Source organism: Prunus persica, chromosome G8 (assembly GCF_000346465.2).
Source record: "Prunus persica cultivar Lovell chromosome G8, Prunus_persica_NCBIv2, whole genome shotgun sequence".
Classification (NCBI taxonomy): domain Eukaryota; kingdom Viridiplantae; phylum Streptophyta; class Magnoliopsida; order Rosales; family Rosaceae; genus Prunus; species Prunus persica.
The window spans coordinates 4,968,469-4,982,261 of record NC_034016.1 but is presented as its reverse complement, the minus strand read 5'-3'; the positions used below and the strand labels follow the sequence as shown (position 1 = coordinate 4,982,261).

The window sequence follows — 13,793 nt, the reverse complement described above, 5'->3', positions numbered from 1 at the left end:
CGAAGATCATTTTTGCAAAAAAATCACTTGAATCCGATATCATTTGACTACTCAATTAAACTATTGAAATTTTATTATTTTTTTAAAACACTGTGTTCATTAATTTTATAGTACACAATTAGATGTTATATATATAAATCCATAAATAAAGAGTAAAACATCACTTGTGCACCATTAACAAACTTATTGTTTACAAGGATAATATTATTATATATATATATATATAAAAGGACAAAGAAAGGAAACAAATATTCTGACATTAATTTGTTGGTGGAATATTAGAGTTTGGCATAACTATTTCTTAGCCTTGTTAGTATGTCGTATCAGTAAGGTTCATAAGAAATATAATACTAGTATCCAAAATTCAGACCAACAGAGCAAAGTGCAGAAAACTAATACCACATGTTTTACTTCGGTGCCTTAGCGATATGCACTTAGTTTTTTAAATTTTTTTAGTTAGGTACGATAATTTGAAATGTTCAATCAAGTGGGAGCTGGGAAACGTATCTACTAATCAAACCAACTTGCTATGAAGTCGTCTTCTATATATACAGCTCTCGAGCAGAGACCAAAACCACACAAGCTCTCGAGGGTAACCTGAAGAACACACAAGGAAAATGGGGTTCTATAACAAAATGAGTTGGGTCTTGGCTTTTTTAGGGTTTATGTTCTTGGGTGGGATTTCCAACGCCAATGGAGAAATTCATCATTATGATTTTGTTGTAAGTGCTTGGTACATTAAACTAATACCATATCGTTGCTTTTCTTTATGGGTGTTTCACTAGAGTTGTGTAATAAAATGTTGGGGTTTGTTTTGTGATATTTTGCAGCTGAAAGAAACAAATTTTACAAGGCTTTGCAGCACAAAGAGCATCTTAACTGTGAATGGCAGTTTGCCGGGGCCGACGATCACTGTTCGGAAAGGAGACACTGCTTTTGTCAATGTCCACAACCAGGGATTATATGGTCTCACAATTCATTGGTAAATCCCATTAGCCTATAGCTAGATCTGCGTGTGTGTTTTTTTTCTTTTCACATTGACCAAGAGTCCAAGACTCGTTGTCATGGATAGATAACTATGTGCGGTTTCAACATAAGCTTCGTAGATACTTACCCAAAAAAAAAATTATAAGCTTGGTGGAAAAAGTATGGATCGTTGATAGCTAGGTCCTAGTAGGTGCTTTGGGTGGATTGAAAAGAGCCTTTCCGCTTACAATATCCTTCATTTTCCTATCTCATGATGGGGCTCTCCTGCCGAATTCGATAAGCTTACTTCTAGGAAGAGACTCATTACCATTGAGTAGCCAGTGATTGTTTTTCTAACACAGAGAGAGAGAGAGAGAGAGAGAGAGAGAGAGAGATCATGTTTTCATGGGGTATTTCTTCTCCAAGGGTTCTAAAAGGATAAAATACTAAATTTAGAATGCGTGATGATAACAAAGTGAAGATGTGAACACATATGTCGAAAAAAAAGAGGTTATGAGAAAGTGAAAGTGTGAATAATTTCTGTCGAAAAAAAACAAACAGATAGGGAGGAGGAGGGAAGTTGTGGGCATCCTCAATGGAACACTTTCCACCGGCTTTAGTTTTTTTTTTTTTCAATAAACACAAAAATAGAACCTTCCATTTTATTTTGGCGGCTTGAAAAGGTACAACATGAAAAGAAAAGAAGAAAAAAACATCTTTGTCAATGGGTATATCCGATAAAAAAGGGTTTTGATTGGTTTTAAATTTGAATACCTACGATAGTGTATGTAAAAAAAAACCTCGTTCCCATCCCTAACTATGGGAAAAAAACACACATACTGATCCTTTTGTTTAATATATTTACAGGCATGGAGTGAAGCAACCAAGAAATCCATGGTCAGATGGACCTGAGAATGTAACTCAGTGCCCTATTCCAGCAGGAACAAACTTTACATACGAAGTTATCTTCTCCAATGAAGAAGGAACTTTATGGTGGCATGCTCACAGTGATTGGACACGTGCCACCGTCTATGGTGCCATCGTTATTCTACCAGCGCTCAACACGACCTATCCATTTGCAACACCAGATGCACAAGAAACACTTGTTCTAGGTACTTTTATTATTCACATATAATTTATATATTTAAAAAAAAAAAAATTAATTACTATTAATTTCAAGTCCCCTCTATCATCGCCTATTTTAATACTATTAATGAATATAAAAAGACTAGACCTAATTTATATTCTAACCTCCACGTTATTTATATATTATCGGATGGAATGATGGTGCTATATGGTCATCATGCCTACTACCTCTCTCTTATTAAAAGCAGAAAAAATTAAGATGACATAATCAGGATTTGGAATTTAATTATGGGTTTACTGTTTAGCATGTGACGTAGAATACAAGAATTTGTTGTATTTTCTATGACGTTGCTTAACGTATAGAACATTCTAAATATATACTCTCAATTTTTTAATATTATATATTCATTATTTGCTGAAATGTTTTGTTATTAGAACACCGTTCATAAGTGAAATCATTTGTAATTAAGAACATCCAAAAGTCATTATTTGTATTTATTTTCTTGCGTTGCACCGGAAAATCCGAATTCGAAAACGAAATTTTGTCTTTGATTAGAGTTATTTTTGGTGTTATGTTAGATACTGAATAAAAGAATCTGATACTTCTAATTTTGTTTTCAACTTCGAATTCAACGTACATAATTTGTATGTACATTGAGAAGTACAAATACAAAAGGGGATGTAATTTTAAACATGCAAAAAACCAATAAAAATAATTATGAGACAAAAAAGATGTTGCATGGTACAGTTGTACCCTTGGATTTATGCTGGAGAACACAGATTATTAAATTGTATATAGAACTTAATAATTATATATATTTCATATGTGGGTTGCTTGCAGCCTCCTGGTTCAAGGGAGATGTGGTGGAAATAATTGAAGAGGCCCTCGCATCAGGTGGCGATCCAAACATTTCAGATGCTTTTCTAATCAATGGCCAACCCGGAGATTTGTATGATTGTTCTAATGGTAATTATAATCAAAGATCCAAACTTAATCTACTTTAATACTGTTGTTAATTATTTATATATAAGTTTTTTTTTAAAGACATTTCTATTTAGAAGGACGATAGTATACTAAACTTACACACACTACACTAATACTAAGACTCGAACTCAAAATCTTATCTAAATAAATAAATACTATATATCACTACACTATTATAATATGGGTCCTCTGCATTATTTATGCATAAGTTAGAAAAGAAGCAAAGGGTTTTTTTTATATAATAACTGGATTTGACATAATAACAGTACTACGCTTTGATGAAGAAGACTCTTAGGTGTCTACGGAATATAATAACATGCAAACGGATTATTTAAAGCTTTTCTGAGTTAGCAAAACGTAGTAATCAAAAAATATATAAAATTGGAAGAAAGGGATTGAAAATCACTATTCAAATTTCACTTATATAAATGAAAATTTCCATTCTGCAACCGAGTTCGATTGTCCATCCTCATAGTTTAGATTATATTAAAGTAGAATATTACTTGTATAAAAACATAATGCCATCTTCAATGAGAAAATAAACGGAGTTTATGAAGTTTTCCATGTGGTAGATGCCGTTGTAAAATAGGTTAGGAGGCTAAGGAGACTTCAAAACTAGCTTTTGCTTTACCCCTGGTAATGACAATTTAATTTTACATAAATATTTGATATGTTCTAAAAGTTATTTATTTTTAATGTTGCAGAAACAACATATCGTTTGTTGGTTGATTATGGAAAGACCTATCTTCTCCGAGTCATTAATGCCGTGATGAACGAAGAACAATTCTTTGCCATTGCCAACCACACCCTCACAGTGGTAGCTCAAGATGCTGCCTACATAAAACCTATAACCACCTCTTACATCATGATAACTCCAGGCCAAACCATGGACATTTTGGTCACTGCAAACCAGCCTCTCAGCCACTATTACATTGCTTCTAAGGCTTTTGTTGATGGGGTCGTTCCATTCAACAACAGCACCACCACTGCCATTGTTCAATACAACGGCAACTACAGCGCCCCATCCACCCCTTCCTTCCCGACTCTTCCCGATTACGACAACCAAACGGCTGCTGACAACTTCACTAGCCAAATAAGGGCATTGGCAAGCGAAGAACACCCTATTAGTGTCCCATTAGAAATCCATTCAAAGATCATTATCTCTATTGCCATAAATGAAAGAATTTGTCCCGACTCTAATTGTAGTGGCCCGCATAACAATGCGATCTCTGCAAGTTTAAACAACATCAGTTTCGAGCTCCCATCTATTGACATATTGCAAGCATACTATGGGTACGTATCATATTTCTCTGTCAATGCTTACATTTAGATTTCGCTGGATGAAGAGTTTAATTTTTTGCAAGAATAATCTACAAAGTAGACAGAGTTAATATGACCTAATTGCCTACTTTACAGGGGAAATAACAATGGAGTTTATAGAACTAGTTTCCCGAATAAGCCACCTTATTATTTCAACTTCACCGGAGACGTCGGTAACAACACACTATACCCGAACTTTGGGACGAGAGTGAGGATGATCAAATATGGTGAAGGAGTTGAGATAGTCTTCCAAGGGACCAACATCATTGCCCCTGAGAACCATCCAATGCATCTCCATGGTTTCAGCTTCTATGTGGTTGGAACTGGCTATGGGAACTTCAACAGTACGACGTCGCCTAAGACCTACAATTTGGTTGATCCACCAGAAGTAAACACTATTGGAGTTCCAAAGAATGGATGGGCTGCCATCAGATTTGTAGCTGACAATCCTGGTAAGTCTTAATACGATGCACATCATGTCACTTGCTTGATTTAAAGGCAAATTAATTAAAGAAATTATTTGATAATATTTTCAGGAGTATGGTTCATGCACTGTCATTTGGAAAGGCATTCCAGCTGGGGAATGGACACTGTGCTCATTGTGAGGAATGGAAACACTACTGAAAGCAAGATTCGCCCACCACCTGCTTATATGCCTCCTTGTTCCAAGTCTTAGATTTAGAAATTTACTTTCTTTTTCTTCCATCGATCTCAATTTATTTTAAATGTTTATATGATTTGTGAGAATAATTGTGACATCCAAGTAATTTTTATGTTAGATTATCTTTCTTGAGTGAATAATAAATCATTTTCGTTATGGCAGAGTTTTGTCAAGTCTACTCCCCAAAGTTAAAGTTAGAAAAATTATTGTTTCATTCAACTCAAATTTAAAGTCCAATTTGCTTATAAAAAAATAAAAAGAAAAGTTCAAGTCCAATTTAAGAAACAATTCTGGAAACTAATTCCATCCCAAATGAAAACAAGCATCTCAATTTACAGTTCAAATGAGCCCAAGCCCAACTTTAAAATCTTGAAACGGAGATACATATGGGTCTCAAGCAACAGTAAACGGGTATTCATTTCCCGCAGTTCCAGCCAAATTTAATAAATATTACTATCTACTAGGATGTTCACGGTTCGATAACCGTGGTTTGGAAGAGTTGCAGACCACCGAACCGGAGGTCATCGGCATACCTATTTTGGAGACCGCCGCCGCGCCGAGGTGATGCAAGACCGACTACAATCGGCACGCCGAGAAGTCGGTGCGGTGCAGTTTGGTTCGCGCGAGCATCGATGGCAGAGGATTGAACTGAGATTGAGGGTTTGAGGAACACTTCGTGGTTGGGGGTATGGGGAGGAAGAAGAAGAAGCCGAGGAAAAGAAAGGAAAGAAGAAGATGGAGAGAAGATGGAGAGAAGAAGAAAAGAAGAAGAAAAGAAGAAGAAGATGCAGCCAGCAATGGCAGGAGGAAGAAGAAAGAAGAAAAAGATGGAGAGAGAAGAGAAGAAAGAAGGGATGACGGCTGGGAGAAACTAAAAGAAAAAGAAAAGGAGGTTTTGTGGGGCAGGGGAAACCCTAACTTTTTTTAAATATTTTTTTAATTCTTTTAGATTGTAATAAAAACTACAATTATACACACATTGCACAAGAAGACGCATCAGTTAAGTGGTATTTGGACCTTGTATCTGTAATTTGAATAGAGTTTGATTCCCTATCAGCGCATTTACTCTAAATTTTTAGCCCATTTACATGGAAGCGGTTTGGTTCGGGTTTCACCGGTTTAAAAAAATTCAAACCGATTCACCATTGGGTCAGCTTGTTTTTCTGCTGATTTCAACAATTTTAATTTAAAAACCGAATCAACCCTCCAAAACAGGTCAAGTTTGGCCAATTCGGTCTGGTTTTCGGTATAAATGACCAGCCCTACTATCTACTTCCATTGTCTGGCAGAGCTAGAAATTTTTCGGAGGAGGTGCAATTTTAAAAAGCTAAAATCTCAATATATATATATATATATTTGAGGGATCCCTCAAATAAGCTTATTTAAGGGACACCCCTTATAAGCCTCACTCCGGATTGTATTTCACTAATCTAAACCTTCTATTTTGTAAATACTCATTCAAAGATCATCTCTACAAAAAATCACTTGAATCCGATATCATGTGATCACTCAATTGAGTTATTGAAATTTTAGTACTTTCTTGAAGCACTTTGTTCATTGATTTTGTAAGACACAATTAGATGTCGAAACGATTTCCGATTTGTCTAATTTTTTATAAAGATGATCTATGAATGAAGACCTAAAAAATAGATGGTTTGGATTATTGGGAAAAGAATTGTAGGGTACCCTAAAGGGCGTCCCTCAAATAAAATTATTTGAGGGATCCCTCAATAGAAGAGAACTATATATATATATATATATATATATAGATAACTAAATATAATTATAATTAGTTGAAGGAGGATTTGAATTAGCTGGATTATTTGAAGGAAGGTTGGAACTACCTGGATTATTTGAAAGTACAGCTCCATAACTGTATAATTAAAACAAAATAAGGGTTTCATATCTATAACTATGAAAAATTAACTATAGTTTATCAATTAAATAAACAAATCAATATCAAATTATCAATTAAATGAACAAATAAAAATTAATTGTACCTCGAATCAATTAAAAAACAAATAAAAATTATTTGGGTCCCACATGACTTAAGGGATAAAGAATTAGACCATAGGACTTTAGACACATTTAACACATTAAAGAATAAATGTGAAGGACCAAGATGGCCCAAAATTAGGCCACCAAGAATACGGTGCAGCACATATGTGGAAGTAAGTCTACATGTGTCACATATATGGGTCTATAAAATAAAAGTTATGGCACCATTTCATTTTAGGATTTCAAGTTGAAAAATTGGAAGAGAGAAAATGTAAACCTCTCTCTCCCAATCACCTTGGCCGACCACTTGGAAGAGTGAGAGCTAACACGCTCTTCTCTCCCAAGTTCTTATTCTCCCATCTCTTTCATCCTTGGTGAAGAGTTTTGGTGAGGTGCAGACTATTGTACTTATTGTAAAAGTCATAGTAGAGAGTCAAGAAGAGAGAGACCAAGCGCACTACTTGAATACCTTATTAGGATTCAAGATTCGCTCTAAGAATTCTCTTTAAAAGTTATGTAGAGCATCAAAGGTGCAACTTTTCATAAAATTGGGACTAATTAGACTTCAGCTTGATCAATTTGGTCTCAAGTTTCTCAATATAATTTTCTTGCTTTCACTTCTTGATTTCCAGTCGGCAACTCTTGAGAGATCTTGTGTTTATTTTTCTGCCTTCTTCTTTGGGTTGGTATGATTTCCAGTTAATTTTCAAATCCCAACTGTGATTGGCTTAAGTTTCGTTGCATTATTTTTAGTTCAATCAATCGGATTGGAGTTTCTTTTAGTTCAACCTCACTTGTTTTACTTGTATTTTTGTCTAATCGGACTTACTTCATTCCTTTTAACTTGTAACGTGTATTGAGATCCCTTTTCATACTCAATAATAGAAGTTCTTTCATTCCTATTACAGTTTCAGCATTTTGTTTCTTTGAGTTTTTTTTATCACATAAGTGGAATATGGAAGTCCTTAACAAGTCAGACATAGAAAAGAATCAATATAAGCCAGTTCTGCACTCTTTTTATTGGGGTTTTTGTTTTCGGCCAAATTCTTTTGGGCTTTTTAGTACCATATGCATATATGTAAATTTTGTTTTTGGGTTTGTGAAGATTTGTTCAAGTGCAAAAATCAAAAGACAAATTGGGCTCAATTTTACGGTCTTAGTATTTGATGGCCAGAAGATCCGCCGAAAGCAACCACTCCTCCGCCCACTCAAAATTATATTCTTTTTGAAAAAAAAAATTAGGTTGTTTTTGGGTTGCCTGCTTTTCAACTTTTATTTATATACTTTGCTGGCATTTTCTTTTTTTATCAACACAGTGCAAATCTCTCACAACCACCGTTCTGGCGGTCAAAAAAAGCAGGTTAAAAGGAAGATACCAAAATTGCAATATAAGGAAAGTGAAAATGAAAAGAAAAAGATAAGGGTTATAATATGCAGAAATACCAAAGGCTATCTTCGTAATCATTCTCTAAAATAATAATAAAAATTCAGAATTTAATGTATTGAGATAAATTTTTTTTTTCCCAACTCAATACATTAATAAAAAAAATATAACAACGAATAACCCACTAGTGTAGTTGTTCGGAGCAAATGTTCCTTTAGAAAATATTCTGAGTTGAAGTCGTAGCACCGTATACTGTGTATGAATTCAGTATACTATCACCATTTTCAATAAAAAATGCCCTTAAAAAAAAATTAATGTAACAATATTGTTGGTTTACTACAATGCTCTTCTTATAATAATGAATCAATATTATGAAGTTCTCGGCATAGTCGGGAGTCGGGACCACAAATTGTTATAAAAAAATAAAAATCCACCTAAAGTTTCCATATAAGTAATTTGCCTTGTGTCCAAGGAAGTCATTGTAACCATATTTTAAAGTATAAGAACCCCACCCGACGATCCAAGGCATTAAGAAGCAAGCACTGACACATTTTGGGAGAGCAGAGAGAGCACTCTCAAAATGAAGTGCTTCAAAACAATGAGCTTCTTAGCTTTTATGTCTATTTTTCTCTTACAGACTGAGGTGCTTCTCGGCTTGGTCCAAGGAAATGTGCATTACCATGAATTCATTGTAAGCAACACTCATTGCTTGGTTTTCACCTTCTTTTGTGATTTTAGTCTCGACTTGCTTTGTGTAATGCATAGAATCCTGGCTCAGCCCCGCCTATTGCAGAATGTCATCATTTAAAATCTCATGCATGATAGTTGTTGAGTGAAAAAAAAAAAAAAGTTGTTCATAGATTTACTTTTGTGTTTATATCTTGATTGCAGCTTAAAGACACCAATTTCACAAAGTTATGTAGCACGAAGAGTGCATTGACTGTGAATGAGAGTTTTCCGGGGCCGATCATCCGAGCTCAAAAAGGGGATACGGTATACGTGAATGTTTACAATGAAGGAAGATATGGTGTCACTCTACACTGGTAAGAAATATGAAATTAAAATACTTTTAGGACAAAGAGGGCAAAATTTGAATTTTGTTTGTAACTTATGCATGCTATTTTTATAGGCATGGAATAAAGCAACCAAGAAACCCGTGGTTCGATGGACCTGAGTATATTACACAATGCCCTATTCAGCCAGGAACAAACTTTACCTACCAAATTTTACTTTCTTCAGAAGAAGGTACGTTGTTTTGGCATGCCCACAGCGATTGGAGTAGGGCTACAGTGCATGGAGCCTTTGTCATCTTGCCAGCAAATGGTACCAGTTATCCATTTCCAAAGCCAGATGGAGAACAAGTTATTTTATTTGGTATGCAAAATGTTTTATTAGCTGCAACTCTTCCATGCAATTTTTAGCTCATAATATTATCTTGTTTAATTTGAACTTTATTATCTTGTTTAATTTACATTCAACGGTGAGTGATTACAAATCTCTTAAACCCTTATAGTTCAAGAAATCGAGACTATAGCAATAATAATTTATCAAAATATTTGGTGAGTCCCAATTTTCATACTATATTTTGGACCTCAACAACAAGTCAATCTTCCATGGGCTACTAGAATAAGGACAATGGCTAAATGCAAAATATATGACTGGTAGGTCTTTCAAAGTTTTGCTTTCCATAAAAAATAATATACACCCAATCAAGTCGAATTTACTTTTCTTTTAAGCTTTATGTGCATCTAGTTTGTTCTTGTAGGATAGCAAAGTGGTCACTTTATGTGCATCTTCCCATAACATTTTTTTATTAAAAAAAAACACCTGTGCGTCTTGCTTAGCTTTTTACCCCTCCTATTGTTCTCCTGCAGCATCATGGTATAAAGAGGATGTAATGACATTGTTGGATGAGACTCTCAAATCTGGTGGACTAACAACATCGTCAGATTCTTATACCATCAACGGCGAACCTGGAGACTTTTATTTATGCTCCAACGGTAAAAATTTACTAAACGATAAATAGACAATTTCTAATTAATCATTATCACATTCATGTTTTTCCTTGTTTTGCCATGCAAATTGGGAATTTTATAATAAAACACGGGACTTCATGTACATTGCAGAAACAACATATCGAATGTCGGTTGATTATGGAAAGACCTATCTTCTCCGAATAGTGAATTCGGTACAAAATGTAGACATGTTCTTTGCCATTGCCGATCACAATCTCACAGTTGTAGGAGCGGATGGTGCCTATGTCAAACCTATAGTTACCTCCTACATAATGATCACCCCAGGACAAACAATGGATGTTTTAGTCACAGCAAAGCAATCCCTTGGCCTTTACTATATGCTTGCAAGCCCTTACTATGATGGAGAGGCTGATGACTTTGACAAAAGCATGGCCAGTGCCATATTCCAATACAACGGAAACTACACTCCTCCATCATCACCCATCTATCCAACCTACATTCCTGGTTATTACGACATCGATTCTGCGAGAAAATTTGTTACACAATTCAGGAGTTTGGCATCTGCAGAGCATCCGGTTGACGTTCCTCTAAATGTCACCACCCGAATGTTTATAACCATTTCTATTGGCATGCTGCACTGTCCAAACAACTCATGTGCTGGGCCTGAAGGAAACAGGATTGCTTCTGGCTTAAACAACATCAGCTTTGCCGACCCTGCTGTTGATGTGTTGCAAGCATACTACAGGTATTACATTCGCCAATTAGTTTCATGTTGGATGCTCTAACTTTATCATGGTATCCGAGTAGGAGATTTGAAGTCTGGGGGAACTCTGCTATAATTTAAGACAATAGTTGCTTGATCCTGCATAATTTGTTTTTCTTGACAGGAACATAAGTGGATATTACGACGCAAGTTTTCCAGACGAACCACCTAATCTATTCAACTTCACCGCAGAGGACTTGACAACAGACAATTACACCATAACCAGTCGGGCTACGAGGGTGAAGATGTTGGATTATAATGCCACAGTGGAGATAATATTCCAAGGGACTAATATCATGGATTCAGGAGAGAATCATCCAGTCCATTTGCATGGATTCAGATTTTATGTCATCGGATCTGGTTTAGGAAATTTTAACAACGTGACCGATCCATTAACTTACAACTTGGTTGATCCACCTGAAGTTAATACCTTCCCAGTCCCTAAGGACGGTTGGGCCACCATCAGATTCATAGCCAACAATCCAGGTACGTACGCTCATTAATTTGATCTTATGTATATATGCTTAATATTATAATGAAACTTTTTCTACATCCCAAAAATGCTAAACATAACATATACAGAGAAATTATTGTATGGTACTAAAATGCGATCATTTTGTATAACTTGTTCATATGTTATAATATGGGTAAACTACGGAGTTAAAATTTCCATTTTTATGATACAGTATCAATAAATATCCGTATATACTATAACACATAGACAAGTTATATCAATCTCTGAAATTAATGCAGACAGGCACCATAATGCATTACCGATATATTATTAATATTAATTATAAGAATTAATGTTAATCTGACAAATATAATCTTACTTTAATTACAATGAACAATTTTGGCAGGGGTGTGGTTCATGCACTGTCATTTTGATCGACATATGAGCTGGGGAATGGATACTGTTTTCATAGTTAAGAATGGAGGGACCAATGAAACAAGTATTCGTCCTCCGCCAGATTACTTGCCGGCTTGTAGCAAAAATTCACTGTTTGGTGCCGATCAGTCGATGTTGCAGATGGGAGAGTGATATCAAAGTTTACACCAAGATTTAAAAGACATTTGTTATTTTTGTATGCATTACAATTCTGAGCTTCTACGTTAGTCTAAATTCAGATGTTCTAAATTTTTCCTTATTTGTAACATGTTACAAATTAATACAAATTAGTTTCTATTTTGGCAAACATTAATGCACAGTGGATCGGCACGACTGCATAATCTATTTTCACAAACATTAATGCATCATGAGTTGATATAAGCCACAATGATAAGTTGATAGTGTTTTACGAGTGTGCTGCTATTTCTACCCCTTTACTCTATTTTCCCGGTCACCATATCTTCAAAATTTTAAAGACGAATTTACTCATTTGTAAAATGACTTAGAGTGTTTTAAGAATAATGGGGTATGACTTAAAAGAAAATACACGTCAGCTGATCCCCAGCAACCACTTCTCTCAGCTCGTGGACAAAGCCCTCGCCTCCCCACTTTCTGCCATGGCTGCTCGCCGTTCCTTTCTTTTTGTTAATCTCTCTCCCTCTCCATTCCAGGAAATTCCTCTCTATTATGATTTAAGGGTTCAAGAATTTAGATTCAAGATTTGTTGGGTTTTTTATGGTCTTTAAGGAATCATTTAATTTCATAGGAAGGTCAAGAAGTCTAATGATTTGAGGAATCTTACAAGTTTCCAAAGTCCTATAAGGTATATGGCTACTGAGATCTTCGGCAGCAAACGCAAATTTTATGGTAGGTGAATAGGAATCGAATCTTGGTACATGTATCAATACTCGAATTAATCAAAAATTTTTTTTAAAAAAAAAATTGATTGTGAAAGTGGAATGATTGTGCAAGAGTGTGTTTTCGTCGACGAACCACGTGGTTTCTGGGGTTTTTTTGTTTTCTTTCTCTAAATTTTTTTTTAATCTCTTTAATTATTTTTAAAATAAAAATAAGTGCTGAATTTAGTTGTCAAAAAATTATATTGCTTGAATAAATAATTAAAGGGCATTTTAAGAATAATGGTGGGGAAAGTTAGGATTATGTTTTTTCAAGCACTCTTTACTACCAAGTTAAGACCTTGTTATTAATGGACTATGATCAGCATGCACAACCAACCAGCAAAAAATAATAAAACAACCACACCATGTGAAGTAAACAAACAAATAACAAGAACACAACAATTTGAAGAGGATAGGCGATTAGTGTGAGAACTTGTTACGATAATTATGTAATTAGTAATTAATTGATTCCCTGTAATTACGGGTTAGGGTTGGAGCCCTCAAGAATAAAGGAAAGAAAACTGGAAGCACAGGCACCTCAAATCCTAATGACGAGCAAATTGATGGGTTTCTCTCGTTAGTGGAGGAGAGAAAAAGAAGGAAAATAAATATTAAAATAAAATGAAAGAAAGAGCGGGAAAATTTGAAGAAAATGAATGGAAGAGAAAATGAGAAAAACTCTCCCTCATGCATGGCCACCAATTAGTTAGGAATGTTGGCTATAAAAGCAGTTGCCTTCTTTCAGTTCAATGCATCCCTTAGAAAACCAAAACTTAGACAGTTTTAAGAGATAAGAAAGCCTCGCTTGTGTGAGAGAGAAAATCCTCTTGAGAAAAAAACCAAGAGAGAGTTTAGCCACCAGTGTT

At 35.1% G+C, this 13,793-nt stretch overlaps 1 protein-coding gene across 1 annotated transcript; it reads left to right on the top strand.

Moving 5' to 3' along the window:
• LOC18766756 lies at positions 489 to 12,181 on the top strand. The gene is made up of 14 exons (XM_007201658.2): positions 489 to 722; positions 831 to 982; positions 1,834 to 2,078; positions 2,894 to 3,019; positions 3,742 to 4,330; positions 4,454 to 4,809; positions 4,894 to 5,003; positions 5,810 to 5,852; positions 9,293 to 9,443; positions 9,530 to 9,774; positions 10,275 to 10,400; positions 10,527 to 11,121; positions 11,264 to 11,625; positions 12,000 to 12,181. The coding sequence occupies exons 1-14, from the start codon at positions 618 to 620 to the stop codon at positions 12,179 to 12,181; spliced, it is 3,387 nt and encodes a 1,128-aa protein (XP_007201720.2). The 5' UTR covers positions 489 to 617.

What these genes read in the sequence shown, in the direction of transcription:
- LOC18766756 (XM_007201658.2), top strand. Translation starts at nt 618, where the DNA reads ATGGGGTTCTATAACAAAATGAGTTGGGTCTTGGCTTTTTTAGGGTTT. An exon ending in AAAGAAGAAAAAGATGGAGA is followed by an intron (nt 5,853 to 9,292) that starts GAGAAGAGAAGA and finishes CTTGATTGCAGC; the next exon opens with TTAAAGACACCAATTTCACA. An exon ending in CTTTTATTTATGCTCCAACG is followed by an intron (nt 10,401 to 10,526) that starts GTAAAAATTTAC and finishes TGTACATTGCAG; the next exon opens with AAACAACATATCGAATGTCG.